Source organism: Piliocolobus tephrosceles, chromosome 2 (genome assembly GCF_002776525.5).
Source record: "Piliocolobus tephrosceles isolate RC106 chromosome 2, ASM277652v3, whole genome shotgun sequence".
NCBI classification, from domain to species: Eukaryota; Metazoa; Chordata; class Mammalia; order Primates; family Cercopithecidae; genus Piliocolobus; species Piliocolobus tephrosceles.
This window is the reverse complement of record NC_045435.1, coordinates 45,450,798-45,467,748: the sequence shown is the minus strand read 5'-3', so window position 1 is coordinate 45,467,748 and position 16,951 is coordinate 45,450,798. Positions and strand designations below refer to the sequence as shown.

Below are 16,951 nucleotides of genomic sequence, written 5' to 3'. Positions count from 1 at the left end.
AAGAAAGAAAGAAAGAAAGAAAGGAAGAAAGAAAAGAGGACTTGCCCTGAAGCTACATAGTTGGGAGGGGCACCCACTGTCTCCTTAGGGAGCACCTCAGGCTTTCAGGGGGGCATGTCTCCCTTGGTGAGACAGCTCTGTGGCCATCCGAGTCCCCAGTGCATTCTGGCATGGGGTCAGCTTGCTCAGGTTTGGTTGAATGGAGCTGCCATTGTACCTAAGAGGCTGTACCTCTTAGGTATCATTACAATGATAGAGATAGTCTAATTGTACCTAAGAGGCTGTACCTCTTAGGTTGTACCGCCTGCTGGCTGCCTGGAGATGAGGTGTGGACAAACTTACTGCAGCTTAGGGCAGCAGCTCCTTCTCTTTATGTATGCAAGTGCCACTAAGCAGCTGTCAAGTCATTTGTAAATTAAGGAGGTGGAGGCTTTCCTGTCTATCAGGACAAACGAGAGAATGTTCTGGTGTTAGAGTAAAATTTTCCTCTGGACATGAGGCTGGGGCAAATGTACCATTTCTCAGAAAAAGTAGACTGGGTTGGGGGTTGGGGTGGGGAGCTGGGATGGGCTCCCTGCAAGTCAGGACAGCTAAGATGCCACTGTCCCACCCACTGCCACCCTGGCCCAACACAGCATCCAAAACAAAGGGTGCCAAAACCTTTGGGACCACCCATAGGAATCTTCTCCCTCATGTCCCTGAGATGAGGAGAGAGGGAGGCCTGGTCCAGCCGTGTGCCCAGAAAATACCAACTTAGAGTCCATTCCCTCTGGGTTGATATAGGCTCTGCTCACCCTGCCTCCTGCCCTCCTACTTCAGGTAACAGCACCTGGGCTTTCCTTTGTGAAACCTACCTCTCCCCTTCAGCCTGCTTGGGCTGCAGGGTAAGCATGTGACCTAGGTCTGGCCAATCAGAGGATGAATCCCCATTCCAGTCATGGTGATGCAGTTAGACCTGTGTATGCCTAGTGTTCCATTATTGGAACGCTAAGCATGTGGGAGTTATTTATATCTTACTGTTCAAGGTCATCACCAAGGTCCAATTGCAAAAATCCAAAAAATTGCAACCTCAGGCATAAATGAGCTACGTATGATCAGGTGACCTAGGCCTAGCCAATCACAGAATTAATCCCCATCTCAGGCATGATGATATGCTGTACCTGAAGCCCCGGGCTTTTTGTTCATGTGGAGCCAGCAATGTGTGCCTTTTGCTTCAGCCCAAATGAGCTGGATTTCCTATCACTTGCAACTAAAAGTATCCTGACTGATATTACCTAGTGAGTCAGAGTAAAGAGGGGCAATGATAGAGATCCCAGCACGATGTGTCCAGCCCCACCAAGGCACCGAGGATCTGCTATCTCATGCTCCTGTCTCCCTTCCTCACCTTGGAGGAGGGGGTGACTCTCAGGAGCTATAGCTCCATCCTGTTCCCCTTTGGGACAGGGTCTCTAGTAAGGCCAGCTCTGAACTGAGGCCCAGTATTGCCAAAGTCTCTCATCTACTGCATGCCAGGCAGTAGGCTGGCCACTTAAAGTCCACAATCTCATCTAATCCCGTTAGGATCAGGTGTTTGTTTTTTTTTTTTGTTGTTGTTTGTTTGTTTTGTTTTGTTTTGAGATGGACTCTCCCTCTGTTGCCCAGGCTGGAGTGCAGTGGCATGATCTCGGTTCACTGCAATCTCTCCCTCCCGGATTCAAGCGATTCTCTTGCCTCAGTCCCCTGAGTAGCTGGGATTACAGGCGCCTGCCACCATGCCCAGCTAATTTTTGTATTTTTAGTAGAGACGGGGCTTCACCATGTTGGTCAGGCTGGTCTCAAACTCCTGACCTCGTGATCTGCCCGCCTTGGCCTCCCAAGGTGCTGGGATTACAGGTGTGAGCCACTGTGCCCAGCCAAGGTCAGTTTTAAGATTCTCTTTTGCAGATAAGGAAGCTCAGAGAGGTGACAAAACTTGTTTGCAGTGTTATGGGTCACCTGTGACTCTATGACCCCAAAGTTGGGGTTTTTCCCATTCCCAGGGCTGCTTCCTCCACCTCTAGCCCCAGGGGACTCTGTGCTGCTTGGCTCTGCCCATTGCTCAATCCAGCCATCCCAGGGTCAGGGATCAGGTGGAAGCTGGCAGTTTCAATCTATCCTGTGGATAAAGAGTTTGAAAGCAACAAAACCCACCACCGTTAATACCAACATAGGAGCTGATCTTTCAATGGCCCAATTTGCCTTAGTCTCCAGGCAGAGCTGGGTAAAGCTAGAGCTTCTGGCTTTGCCTATATGGAGAGTGGGGAGCAGTTACTGAGGCAGCTCAATTCTGACACCTCAGAGATGTGGCCAGCTTTCTGGAGCAGACTCTCCAGAATGGAGAATCGACTAGCAACTGCTGAAGATGGGCTTGTCTGGCAAGGGAAACTGGAAACTGGGGCCCATGAACATCCCCAGGGAAGGTGGGCCCAGTGGAATTTCCCACTCTTTGTTTCTAAGCTCTTTGAGATAAGGATGACATCAGGGACTCAGCTGTTCATTAAATGTGGGCCGGTGAGCATGTCTTCTAGAGGCTCCATGCTCTAGATGCTGGGGCCCAGGTGCTAGGGCAAAAGAGCAGGTAACTTCCAGAGGCTGAGAGAAAGGCCCGTCTCTCCATAGGCCACACTGGGAAGGGGAGGCACGGGGTCTGGGGCCTCCCAGTAGGGGTGAGACCCCAGGCCCAATCTCACCCTCACTGGGAACTTGGCCTTCATCGCCCCACTCCCCCAATGTTGTTTTTTCAGGTGCGATGACTGCATTCTGCATTCCTGTGACTGTCCTTGCCTACGGCCCAGCCCCAGCCCTGGTCTGGCCTTGATGCCTAGCTAATTTTTAAAAACTTGCCCCGAGGCTGGGTGAAACCCCATCATCCGAATGCCCAGTCTCAGAATGTTCACAATCAGGAGGTGATAATCATAATAATTAACTAGTTACATTAATTGATGTTATTCACAACATGAACTAGAATCTGTACAGCTCTTGCTATTTACAAAGTGCTGAAACACACACATAGACACACACACACACACACACACACACACACACACCTCTTTTGGTCCTCTCAGTAGCTGCGTGTCGGCAGGACCAGGGATCTGGGATTTCCTTTTATAGGGGAAGAAAGTGAGGCCCAGGGAGGGAAAAAACAACTGCTCCTTATCATTAGCCAAGTATGAGTTGCTGCTGCTAAGAGGGTCTGAGAGGATAGATATGTTCTCCCTTCGCTTTCATTCCTCCATTCCTTCCTGCATCCATCCAGCATTTATTAAGCACCTACTGTGTGCCCCATTCTGTGCTAGACACATATCCCTAAGCTAGGACACTTTTCCAGAAAGCAAGAATCCTCGTGTTCCTGAAAGATGAGTTGGGAGGAGGAGGGGCACAGATCCCACTGGCCTTGGGGAACCTGGGACTCCAGATCAGTAGGTGTTGGTGAATGTCCCTTCTCAGGCCGTCCCGGGTGAGTGAGGAGCCTCGTTTTTCTCTCATTAATTATTTCTTAAAAAAAAAAAAAAAAAGGAAGGAGCCTATGTGACTTCGTTCATTCTGCACAGGCGCTGCTCCTGGTGGGATGGCTGTGGCTGGGGGAGGGTGTGGGGGACGGGAGACGCCTACAGTCGGCCACAGCGTCCTAGGCAGGTCTTAGGCCGGGGCCACCTGGCTAGTCTCCGTCTTGGACACGGTGGCAGAGGCCTCGTCGTCACCCAGCGGGTTCTTGCCGCAGCAGATGGTGGTGAGCATGCAGTTCCGGAACTGGAAGGCAAGAGGCTTGAGTCAGGGCCAGGGCTGCCCACAGTGTGCTTGGAACTGACATGTTAGTGAGGTTTGCCCCGACCCTTTCCCTGCTTCTGCCCCCCACAGTTCCAGCGCCCCATCCACTCAAATCTGGCTTCCTGGAGGAAACTTGCTAAGCAGATGCTCCTCACCCCTAGAGATGCCAGGGACCGAGCACGAGGGGGCTGTGTCGCCCATGATATTTCATGGTGCCCTCTGTGTGCCAAGGGTGTTCTGTAAATTATCTCCTGTAATCTGAGAGTTTGGTGTTTTTCCCTTTCTATGGATGAGGAAACCAAAGCACAGAGAGGGGAATTGACTTGCCTGGGGTCACACAGTTAGAAAGTGGCAGAGCTGACTTCAGAGACTGTTTACCCCAACTTCTGGTTTCCTTGGAGAGGAACCCTTTACACCTTTACCCCTCAGAATAAGACTTTTTAGCTCCTTATTCAGCTTTATGGAGACTGGCCCATCCATTCCCGTCTTGGGACCTTCTGACTTTGACATTGGGCTTCCAGAACTATCTGGACTGGAGCTTCTCCCACCTCAGTGAGCATCTGAGCCACCTGTGGAGAGCTTGTTGGAAATGCAGGTTCCTGGGCCCTCCCTGACATTCAGCAGATCTGGGTGGGGCCAGGAATCTGCATTTCTCACACACTCCCCATTGAGACTGCTGACCCAAGACTGCTGCCAGTAGACCTGATGGAGCCCCCTCCCCTGCCCTGGGACGCAGTTTGTCCTTGGCAGGCAGTGCCTGTGGCCTGGGACACTGGGGCCCTCCCACCCGCAGTAGGCACCTGCTTGTTCATCATGATATAGATGACAGGGTTGTAGATGGCGGCACTCTTGGCAAAGAACGCTGGGATGGTCATGAAGATGGGACCGAAGTTGGAGCCCTGGTGGGTGAAGATGTAGAATGCCACGCTGGCGTAGGGCACCCAGCAGATCAGGAAAGCGATGACCATGATGATGACCATGCGGGTGACCTCCTTCTCTGCCTTCTGTGTGGTGGCCGACTCCTGCTGCTGGGCAGCGGCCTGCAAGACAAGGGACCCGGGTCCAGACCATGGCTCCTCCAGGGAGCAGGAGCCACAGATACATGCTGGGGGCTGGACTGTCAGAGCCATGAGGCTGCCCACTCCCCGGCCCGTACCTCCTTGACGGTGAAGACGAGCTGCCCGTAGCAGAAGAAGATGATAATCATGGGGATGGTGAAGTGGACCACGAACATGTAGATAACAAAGGACTCGTTGTTGACCTCTGGCTTGAGCGTGTAGTAGTCAATTCCGCACGAGCACTGCAAGCCCTCGGGGATGTACCTGAGGACGGGCAGGTAGGGAGAACCCGCCTGTGAGGAACTTGGGAACAGCCAAGGCGTCTGCCGAGCACTGGCCCTTTCTGGGGCTTCACATTCCCTCCCTGGAAAAGGGGATCATAAGCGTCTGCAGGGCTGGGTGACAGGATGGAATATGGATCAGATGGGGATGCAGATGCACCTTGTGGAATCAGTGTTGCTTCACTGGTGGCTGCGGTACCAGATGACACCACCCAGCCTCTCCCGGCATGCCTAGCCCCAGCATCCACTGCCCGCTGAGCCTAGGGTTATGCCAGGCAGAGGTTGGTGAGGAGGAGGGAGAGCGCTCAGGCTTTGTATTTGAGGCAGTTTGTACAAACTGAGGTCTTCCTAGCCCCAGGGCGAGAATATTTTCCAGGTCAAAGATGGACACACAGGGTATCTAAGGGATCTTTGTGCAGCTTCTGGAAACAAGAGGTTTCCAGGGCACGTTGTTAGGATGTGGCAATGGTTCCTGATATTGGTGACAGTTGACTGGCCTCAGGAAACCCAGAGCGTCCAGAGGCTGTGCTTCCGGAGGATGGAACTAGGCCAGATTGGAGAAGATGGGGGAAAAGTCCAGGGGGTGGACTCAAATTCAGCAAGGGGTAAGAAATGGACCCTAGCAAGACTGAGGAGAAAAGGAAGTGAGAGTGGGAATTTTCTGGAGACAGAGGGACATGAGGCCTCTGGGGACCAGAGTCACCGGTCCTATTGTCCAAACCTCATCTCAGCCCCGTTTGGAGACAATCGCCTAGAGGCTGAATGGAACCCAGTTCCCAGAGGCCACAATATGGCCACTGGCACTAGGAAGGTGTGGTCTCCCCCTGCTGCTGAGGCCCAAGGTTAGAGGGGGCTGCCCCCAGGGTACTAGACCAAAGAGGATTGGAATTTGCGCCTGGCTTAGTTGAGGATTAGGGGCACAGCCAAGGTGAAGGGTTGGGATGTCTTGGATTCTCTTTTACATAGAGCTCAGGAGATGGGACCAGTGCTTTTAGCAACATTAGAGTCTATTCTGCCCTATACCTCTACCCTGGGTGGGCATTTGGGCCAGGAGACATACAAGGCCAGTGCCTGGAACTAGACGCTACTGGGTTTGAGTCCTGACTGGAGGACCCTACAAAGAGCCCCGGAGCCTCTTCCCTTCTGCTCAATGCCATTACCTGGACCAGCCGAAGAGGGGGGGTGCGGCGCAGGCCAGCGCCATGACCCAGGTGAAGGCAACGCCCATGATGGCATGGTTCTCCCCGAAGCGGAAGTTGCTCATGGGCTTACACACCACCACGTACCGTTCGATGGCCAGGACCACCAAGGACCACAGGGCGATTTCACCTGCAAGGCAGTCAGCAGGCTGTCAGCACAGACCCCACTGCCTGTCTAAGAAGGGTGCACTCCCCTTAGATAGGGAGAGGGTAGCTAGGAAGGCAACCAGGAGTGGGAGAGGGACTTGAGGAGGCCTTGGGGAAGGAGAGAGCTTGGCACTGGGAGGAGCGGGAAGGGGCAGAGGGACCACATGCTGAGGAGAGCTGGGCAAAGAAGCTCCAGGGAATGGGAGAAGTTATTTGCTTAGTGCTCTGGGTCCATGAGGGACACGAATCAGATCAGGGGGTCACGATTGGACTGGGAACCCGGTAGGGAGTTGTGGGTTTTTTTGTTTGTTTTTAACAGAAGAATGCATCCTAATGTGGGGCAGAGTTCTTTGTTGGGAAGGCATGCAGAGGTGGCGGAAACCCAGAATTGGCAGTCCTTCCCCCCTCTGCCTTCTCGGGAGATGAAATAACATGGGCAAGTGTGGCCCTCTCCTAGGAGCCATGAAGCAATGGGCAATGCTTTGCCCAGAGGAAGAAGAAGGAAATGATGAAATTGAGATATCTGCTCTGCTCACCACCCCATGAAGTTCCACAGGGAGAGTGGCCATATAGTTAATCAACCAAACTGGGATATTCCTAACAGTGAAAGGGACAATAATTGTAAACTGGGACTGACCCTGCAGAGAACAACTATCCGTATGTGGCACACCACCTTCTGGCCAGAACTGGGTGATCTGTGATTATTGAATGTAACAAATACCCAACAATGCCAGAGATTCCCTGAGAATGGGACCGAGGCGGCAGCCTGGACATGGGGGAGAGAGGGTAAGGCTGGCAGGGTGACGCTTGTGACTGGCGTTAAGCTCTCCTCATCACCCAGCTTTGCAATGGCTGCCGCTAACATCTCCTGCATCTCAGCGGAGATATTCCTGGATCACAGCCAGGAGACCTAGGCTGTTGTTGCTGCCGGGCCACATCCCTAAATAAGTCTATTCCCTTCTCCCTGCCTCAGTTTTCCCCTCTGTTAAGTGGGATCTGTTATCTCTGCAGCACCCCCATCTGTTTTCCTGTTAAATGCAAGACATTATTCTAAAGCCAAAAGCAGCTGCTTCAGAGGGGCTGCATGCAGTTCTCAACACCAGGAGCCTTGGAGCGTGGCACGGAGGCTAGAGGGGCACCCAAGGACGGGGGGCTGGGAGGGGAGGCAGAGGATGCCAAAGGGGACCGAGCCCATTACCCAGCACAGGAAAGACTCAATGACTGGAGAATGGAGAATCCACTTCCTACCCAGGGCTTGGGCCTCCAGAGAGGAGGGGTCTGGCTTGCCCAGCTCTCTCCTCAGTGCCCAGCCTGGGTCTGACCTGTTTTCCGAGGGAAACAGAGGCCTGGTGTTGCAAACACGGCCCAAGATGGATGCGGGCTTCAAACTCAACTCTGCCCCCATCCCAGTGTGACCCCCAGCAGGGCGCTTGACTTCTTTGAGCCTCAGCTCAGTTTTCTTGCTGTGAAATTAGGCAAGCGCATATTGCTCCAGGTAAGATGAAGGTAGCGTTCAGTGCCAGCCCTGCACGAACAGCAGCCCGGCTATCACCGTGAATGGTGTTTGTTGACTGAACATATGAGGGTCTTGGGTGACGCTGACAGGAGAGGAGAAGGGAGAAGCCCTCTCAGCCACCACCACCAAGCCGGGGACTGTCCCAGACCCCTCCATGCTCCCAGGCTCCTGCATGCCCCACCCGCCCCCGGCTCATACCGCCCAGGGTGGCAAAGAAGCCCTCCGCATTGCATCCTGTGGGCCCGAAGACGAAGTATCCATGCAGAGAGGTGTAGAGGGTGCTGGTGAAGCCACCGAAGACCATGAAGAGGTCGGCCACCGCTAGGTTGAGCAGGATGTAGTTGAGAGGCGTGCGCAGCTTCTTGTGCTGGACGGTGACATAGAGCGTGAGGAAGTTGATGGGGAAGCCCAGCACGATCAGCAGGAACATGTAGGCGGCCAGCATGGAGAACTGCCATGGCTCGGCCAGGTAGTACTGCGGGTACTCGAAGGGGCTGCGCACCACGCCCGTCGCGTTGGAGAAGGGCACGTAGAAGTTAGGGCCTTCCGTGCCATTCATGGCTGTGGCCCTTGTGGCTGCCCCGCGTCTGCTCCCACCCAAGAATGCTGCAAAGGCCTGAGCTCAGCCACTCAGGGCTCCGGCTGGATGACTCTGGGCTCTCACCCCCCCAGACCCTTATAAAGTGACCTCCCCCTCCTAAGCTCCTGGCTGAATCAGCATCTGGGAGATTGGGGGTGTTCATAATCATATTAATCCCTGCTGCAGAAATGAGGGCCTAATTGGCTTCCAAGAGGGGCCAAGGTGACACCAGGAGGAAACCTGAGGTCAGGGAGGAGAGATACTCAGGACCCTGGGAAAGGGAGGAGAAGGTCCCTAACTTCTACATGGCTTGTCTGTCCCAAGGTCCCAGCTCAGTCTGGTGGCCTTGGTCTGAAATAGGGACCGTGGGTGTCTGTGCCATTTCCCTTGGCTAAGTATGAACTGACTTCAGATCTTTGTCTGGACTGGACAGTGAGCTTCTGGACAGCTAGAGACTTTCTAGTTTATTCTCCCAGTCTCTCATCTTGTCACACAGCCCCTTACCTGTTGGTTCCCCTGCAAGTTACCTCTGGGCTCGTCCAGTCCCCACACTCCTCTGACAGGAGGAGCTCCATGAGGGCAGGGGCTGCATCCTGCAGCTTCCGTTTCCAGTGCCAGACACATGGCCTGGGGCCCAGGAGCCCAATCATTGTTGCATGGAATTGGAATTCACTCTCTTGTTCGTTCATTAAACATTTATTTGCGGGCCCCTGGGAATACAAAGATGGAAAGAAACAGCCCTGCCCAGAGGAGCTCAGGGGCTAAGGAGGACTCAGATATGGTAAGAAGCAGATTCCGCCCAAGGTGTCTGTGAGGTGGAGACGGGTCCTGGCTGCCTGGGGGATGCAGTCCAGGAGGCCACGTTTGGGCCTTTGAGAGAAGGAGCAGTTTGTCGGGTGGCTGGGTGGGGAAGACCTGGGCTGGGGGCAGTTGTGATGTGTCTTGAACACCGGGGAACCTGGCTTTATCCAGAGGGAAGTGGGCAGTGGCTTGGGCAGATCACTGGGGTAGAAAGGTGACTCGGATGCCCCAAAGATGGAGTGGAGGGAGGGAGGATGGAGGGGGCTACCAGAGAGCAGGGGAGGGACAGAGCCCCTCAGGGGACTCCAGTCTGAAGGGGAGGCCAGCCCTGGAGGCAGCAGACAGGGCACTGTTGGGGGAGGTCTGGTCAGCCACGAGGGCCTCAAATGCCATGTGCCAGGTGGCCCCATGAGGGCCGATTCCAGAACAGCAGGATGTACTGTAAGAAAGTAGTCAAGAGCCTTGGGGGCAGATGGCTGGGGGCAAATGGAGGCCAACACTGGCAGGTCCCCTTCTCCCCGCTGTCCTAGGAACACGATGACACCTCCTAAGAATGAAATGGGGTGTCTGGGGTGGCCTGTGCAGGTGCTGAGAGTGCCCTAAGTGTGGCGGGACCACCGTCCAGCCAACATGTGTATTGAGCACCTACTGTGGCCAAGACAAGGTGCTTGGACCTGGGGGACACACAGGGGACATGAAAGAGCAAGCTCCTGCCCACAAGAAGCCACTGTTTCTGTGGGGTGAGGGGGCACAGGGACCACAAACGAATAGTGGAGCGAAAAACAGTAGGGACAGTTCATTCGCAGCCACTCCCAACACAGGAGGCTTCTCTGAGAAGCTGGAGCTTGAGCCGAGAATGGAACAACAGGAGGAAGCTTCAGGGGAAGGACATCCAGGCAGAAGGACCCCGGCGAGTGCAGAGCCCTGAGGCCAGGGAAACATCCCTTAATCTCTGTCATACCCAGCCTCTCCCACCCAGGATTCCCAGATCTGTCTGCTCAGAAGAGTGCCCCCTTCCCTGTAGCCCACCTGGGCTCCAGCCCCCTGCCTGGCCTGGGTGGTGTTGGATGTAACAGGGTTTGGCACACGTGGCAGGACTAAGGCAGGGCGGGTGGGATGGGGCCTCTCGTAGTTTAAGGCGCTTGGCCTGGTGATTATGCCCAACGCTAATGAGGTTAAGGTGGGGGTGTTGATTCTGACGTGGACCCTCATGGCCAGAAGGAGGGTGTCCTGGATGCCTTGGGTCAAGGCTGACCCACACCCAGCCTCTCCCTGGCCGGGCTGAGCCCCCACCCCACACAGCTTAGCAGTACCTCAGCACCTTGCTTGTTGCCTAGTGCTTCTGGCAGCATGGAAGCTTTTTATTTGTGTTTTGTGCCCATCTCCCTGCCTGTAACGTGAGTCCACAAGGGTGGGCCTAGGTCTATCTTGCTCACAACAGGGTCCCCAGAGCCCAGCATGATGCTTGGCCTGTAGTGGAAAGAGGTGGGATCACGTCTGTTTTGTTCATTCATGTGTCTCCAGGGCCTGGCACCTCGAAGGTGCTCCTGAATATCTGTTGAATGAATGAGTGGGGGAATGAATGAATGAAGTCCCCCTAGATGATCTCAGTACTTCCCCTCTCTGTCTCAGGTTCCTCCTTTGTGGGTTTCACAATTGCAACCTCATGGAACCCTGGTAATGGGGAACTAACAGCCATCGCTGAGGTGACAGAGCTCTTTATTCTGGAAAGCTTGACAAAGAAAACATTTTTTTGAGACAGGGTCTCTGTCGCCCAGGCTGGAGCGCAGTGTCACAATCATAGCTCACCGTAGCCTCTGCCTCCTGGGCTCAAGCGATCCTCTCACCTCAGCCTCCTGAGTAGCTGGGACCACAAGTGCACACCACTAATTTTTATATTTTTTGTAGGGGTGGAGTCTTGCTATGTTGCCCAGGCTAGTCTTGAACTCCTGGCTCAAGCGATCCACTCTCCTCGGCCTCCCAAAGTGCCAGGATTATAGGCATGAATCACCGTGTCCGGCCCAAGAAATATTTTTTAAACAAAAAATGCTCTTTGTTCAGGACAACCGACTCATAGTGAGCTGGAAGGGTCATTCAAAGTCACCTACTCTGACCATCTCTGCTACATCCATTTTGCAGATGAAAAGACTGAGGACTAGCTCTGCAGAGTAGATCAGGTCCCGTTACAAATCAGTGGCAGTCTGCGTTATAACCTACACAGTCAACTGGGCTCCATGGGTATCAGCTTCCCAAACTGGGCTATGCTCCCTCCCCTCATCAAAGACAGCTCTCAGGAAGGACCAGCCAGCCATTCACACCATGGTATAAATGACTAAAGAAAGGTTTAGCTGGGGTAATGGAAAGGCCCTAGACTGAGTCACACAGGCCTGAGGCGGGGCAGTGGAAGCCTCGAGGAGAGGAGGCTGGATTCTAGCTGGTCTTTGAGTCACCACGGTAGTACTGCTTCCTTCCCCACTCTGGGCCTCAGTTTGCTGGGACAAGGAAGCCTCAGTGTGGGGCGGGTGCACATCCACCTATACAGTAAACCTCACCTGCTTTCCCCATGAGAGCCTGGTTCGTGAATCTTTAGACCCTACAGCCTTGGTTTCACTGTTCTCCCTCATTGGGCAAGGCTCTTTTCCATCCACTCTTACATCTGGACTAAGGCTGCACAGCCTGGGTGCAGCCAGCTCCCCCGCCCTCCCAAGAGTGTGCTTCGGTTCTCCACTCTGTAAAATAGGAATGACAATAGTGCCTACCTAATAGGATTATTGGGAGTGCTTGTAAGCGATCAATATGTTTGTTGATGACAGTATTAATCTCTTCCTGAGTCTCCTTCAGGTCTCTGATCACACTCATGTCCTTGGGGTGACCACCCCTGACCATCCTACACACCAGGCACCCCCACCAGGTTTAGTCGTCGTTTTGAGACAGGGTCTCGCTCTGTCACCCAAGCTGGAGTGCAGTGGTGCGATCTTGGTTCACTGCAACCTCCTCCTCCTGGATTCAAGCAATTCTCCTGCCTTAGCCTCCCAAAGTAGTCAGGACTACAGGTGCGTGGTGCCACACCTGGCTAATTTTTATATTTTTAGTAGACAGGATTTTGCCAGGTTAGCCAGGCTGGTCTCTAACTCCTGATCTCAAGTGATCCATCTGCCTCGGCCTCCCAAAGTGCTGGGGTTACAGGCGTGAGCCACCACACTTGGCCTATTGTTTTTTGAGACAGGGTATCTCTCTGTCACTCAGGTTGGAGTGCAGTGGTACGATCATGGCTCACTGCAGCCTCAACCTCCTGGGCTCCAGCGATCCACCATCTCAACCCCTGAGTAACTGGGACCATTGGTGTGTGCCACCATGCCTGGCTAATTTATTTTCATTTTTGTAGAGATGGGATCTCCCTATATTGTCCAAGCTGGTCTCTAATTCCCAGGCTCAAGTGATCCTCCTGCCTTGGGAGCCACTTGGGAGGCCGTAATCTCAGCCTCCCAAAGTGCTGAGATTACAGGTGTGAGTAACCACACCCAGCCATGTTCAGTTTTTAAACAGTCATTACCATCAGCGACTATCTCATTCGTCTTCTTAAAACAATTTTTAAATGTTTTTTAGAGATGAATCTTGCTCTGTTGCCCAGGCTGGAGTACAGTGGTGCAATCATAGCTTACTGCAGCCTTGAATTCCTGTCCTAGGCTCAAGTGATCCTCCTCAGCCTTCCAAGTAACTGGGTCTACAGGCATGCCACCACACCTGGCCTCATTTGTCTTCTTATTGACTGACTTCCCATCTCTTTCTAGAATGCAGGACCAGCCTGGCCTGTTCATCGTTGCCTCTGAGCTCACAATCAACAGGAGGTGTTCAATAAACATTTGTTGAATGAATGAACAACTCCTCCTGCCCCCTGTGAGGAGGGTCTAACTCCCCACTGACCACTGAGGAATCTGGGGCATGCAGGGTCAAAGTTCCTCTGCAGAGCTGGGATTTGAACACAGGCCTGGCCAGCACCCACACCTTGTGTCGGGCAGTCCAGAGAAACCCATGGTGTGGGTGTTGGCCAAGCTGGTGTGTGTAGGGCTTCCTGAGACAAGATGGCTGGATGCAGCCATCTTGGGACACCCAGGTCCCAGTCCTTGGGAGCCCAGGTGGGGGCTTTGCCTCTGCCTCGGAGGATTAGGGGCTTAGCTTGCAGGGCACAACTCGCTCTTCAGCCTCTGCAAGAGAGGAGCTGCTGTGAGAGGAGCCGCTAGCTCCTCCTCCTCCTCCTCCTTCTCCTCCTCCTCCTCCCCCCCTTCCCTCCCCCCCCCTGCTCCTTGGCTTTCTTTCTCCTGGTCCCCTACATGGCTCAGCCCCACCTGGCTGCATCACCAAGGCTACATGAGGCCTTCGACGGCACTGACAGCATCAAGGGGGAATAAGGGAGAAAGACCAGCTCTCATTCCCTCCTTCCTCTTTCTTTTTTTCTACTCTAGCATTTGCCAAACTCCTTATATGCACCAGGCCCTGGGGACGCTGAGGCAGATCCCAAACGGTTCCTGCTTTCAAGGGGCTCCCAATCTCAGGGGGCACTGACGGGAAACTAAGCGTGAAAGATGAGAGTTTTCTCCGAGTCCCAGTACTATGGGAGCCCAGAGGAGCAAAAGGTGGACCAGGAGGGTCAAAAGAGCCTCAGAAGAGTCTCCCAAGCAGGGCAGACACGGAGGGCCAGCTGGGCGTGGAGTTGCTGGCCCCCCCAGGGTGGCATGGTGGGGACAGAGGGCAGGCCTAGGGGTCTGGGTGTTGGCTGAATGGCATGGGCAGCTGCTGCAGGTGGCAAGCAGGGAGGGCCATGATGAGGTCTCCATACCAGGCCAGTGTTCTAGATCTGTGGGTGGAGAATCAGGGAGGCCCAGGGTAAGCACCCTGCCCAGTGGTGGCCTCTGCTGTGGGCACACAGACTCCGAGCCAGAGAAGAGACAGAGCAACCTTGGAGGAGGGGCCTCTGCCCACCTGTGCGACAGCCACCAGGGGCTCCTGGCCTCACAGCCTTGCTGGGGAAAGAGGGGAAACCAAGGCCTGGGGACCTACCTCCAGCTGCCTGAGGTGCATCTACAGTCAGGTCCATCTGAGGCTGCCCAGTCCACTTCTCCCTTACTTCCTCATCCCAAGAACATGGGCACAATGGTGAGCACTTTGAGATGAGAGATCAGGACCAGTCCCAGCCAGATGGGGTCTCCCTATATTGTCTGAACTGGCCTCTAACTCCTGGCTCAAGTGATCCTCCTGCCTTGGCCTCCTAAAGTGCTGAGATTACAGGTATGAGTGACCACACCCAGCCATGTTCAGTTTTTACACAGTCATTACCATCAACGATTATCTCATTTGTCTTCTTAAAACAATTTTTAATTGTTGTTTAGAGATGAATGTTGCTCTGTTGCCCAGGCTGGAGTGCAGTGGTGCAATCACAGCTTACTGCAGCCTTGAATTCCTGTCCTTGGCTCCATTGATCCTTCCACCTCAGCCTCCCGAGCAGTTGGGACTACAGGCTACAGGCCAGAATCACTGCTCCACTGTGCAGCCTCCAGCAGCCACCCCTCAGTGTCCTCTTAGTTCGATGGGCATTGCCAGGTCCCTGTGGTGCCTTTCTTGTCACAGGCACTTGAGGGGTCAACAGCATCATCAGCGCTGTTCACAGACGCAGACTGAGGCTGTAACCTCGGAGTCAGAGCTGAAGGGGGCCCTTTTGTGCAGATAGGGAAACAGCCTTGGAGAAAAGACTGGACTTGGTTCAGACCCAGATCAGGTTGAGAGAGAAAAGCAGCCAGACACAGGGCTTATGCACAAAGGTTGCACTCAGGTGCAACCAAATATGCCTTGGCTTAATGCATATTTACTGAATGAAAAATAACATGACTGAGGCTCAGTGTCATCACCTGCGTAATAGGCAGCCTTGGATGATGCACAGAAAGTGCATCTGACTGAATAGGAGGCGCACTCCGGCCTCTGGAGCCGAGCTTCCCGGGGCAGCAGAACCCAGCACAGCACACTCATTTTTGTGTTCTTTGGCTGAGGGGATGCATGCTAGAGTCTGGGCTGGAACCCTCCCCTGCCTCCAGCCAGGGACCATCTGATCTGTCACTGTGATTGACTGCTGGGTAGCTGGAGCTGTTTTCTCCCTCGCCTCTTTTTCCCAGCCATATGCAAATGATTTCAGTTCAAGTCATGCGCTAATGGAAATCCTAACACACTAATAAATGTTTAGTGAGAGAGCGCATGCATGATGGTAAGTAATTAGACACTCGATGGAGGAGTTCTGTTGGCACAACTGTCTGGCTCCCTTCCTTTCTTTTCCTCTATCATCTCCAGAGAGATGCGGAGGGAGGCAGGGAGGAGGGGCGGTCTAGGGCAGGGCAGGGGCTCTGGGATGGGGCTCTATCTCCGACACTTCCCACTGGGGGCCTCAGTGTCTGCGTCCCTGCAATGGGCACATTTGCCCTGCCCTGCCCCCTGCACAGGCGGGTTGTAAGGAATCAATACTGCAGCACAAGGGGAGGGTAGGTTTCAGCATGGCATGGCAGCCCATACCCTTTCTCCTGCCTGTGTCTGGCTGCCCTTGGGCTTTTCATGAAGTGCTGCATTGCCACCTCTGGCAGGTGGAGTGGGGGTGATAGGGGCAGGGCCTCGCGGCTGGACAAATTGTGGGCCGCCCCTCCCAGGGCTGGAGGCACCCCCGGGCCCTGGCAACCCCTTTCCCAGACCCACTGGAAATCATAACCCTTCCTTCACAGGGCTGCTGAGAGGCTTGAGATAGCACAGAATGTGGCTGGTGCCAAAAGCGTCCCCAATACATGTGAGTTCTCAGCTTCTGTGTGCTGTTCCTTCCATGCCCTCAAGCTGTTGGACTGGACACCAGTGATCCCTGAGGGAAGGGACCTTGGCAGCATGGAATCTCAAACAGGAGCTGTTCCAAATGGAAGAGTCTCCACTGGGCTGGGGCTGCTCTGTGGGGCTGGGGAAGGTGGATGGAAGAGGGCAGCTCCACGGCCTGGACAGGAGCCTTGACTGGGCTACCAAACAGAAGGCTTTTTTAAAACACTCCTGCCATCTTCTTTGGACCCAGGTATTTTTTCTTGTCAAGATGGATCCCTATTAAATCAAAATAAATAAACAAAAAAAATCCCTGCTCCCCTACCCCTTTCCATATTGCCATTTTGATTAAATGTTAAGAACACACAAATGTAATGTTCCTTTCAAATTAGAAACAGGTGCACTTTTGCATATGGAAATTAAGTTGCAGACAATAAGAAGATTTGCTAAAATGTAGACGGTGATGAAAATAAGGAGCCCTTTTGTTATTATTGAGGCAATCTGTTGGCAAAATGTACATGCTAACGGTCTGACAGATCGGCGGACTCCAGCAGGCTGCCACGAACAACTCGGAGCCGTTCTGAAAGTAACAGATTTTTTTCCTTAGAAAATATATGTACATTCTCTTCCTCATCTCCTGGTGCTATTTACAAGGCATGAAATGCCATAAATAGGAATTCTGTGGTTACACAAGGCCCCCCACCCCCCCCAAAAAAAACACAAACTTCATCTGGGCAAGAAACACA

At 53.6% G+C, this 16,951-nt stretch overlaps 1 protein-coding gene across 1 annotated transcript; it reads right to left on the bottom strand.

Annotated features, from left to right (window-relative positions):
- Nucleotides 1–2,186: 2,186 nt before the first annotated feature.
- Nucleotides 2,187–8,641, bottom strand: RHO (rhodopsin). The gene is made up of 5 exons (XM_023215965.2): nt 8,186–8,641; nt 6,286–6,454; nt 4,943–5,108; nt 4,587–4,826; nt 2,187–3,768 (listed from the first exon to the last, which is right to left on the bottom strand). Exons 1-5 carry the CDS (start codon nt 8,544–8,546, stop codon nt 3,658–3,660), a joined length of 1,047 nt encoding a protein of 348 aa, XP_023071733.1. The 5' UTR covers nt 8,547–8,641; the 3' UTR covers nt 2,187–3,657.
- Between the last annotated feature and the right edge of the window lie 8,310 nt (nt 8,642–16,951).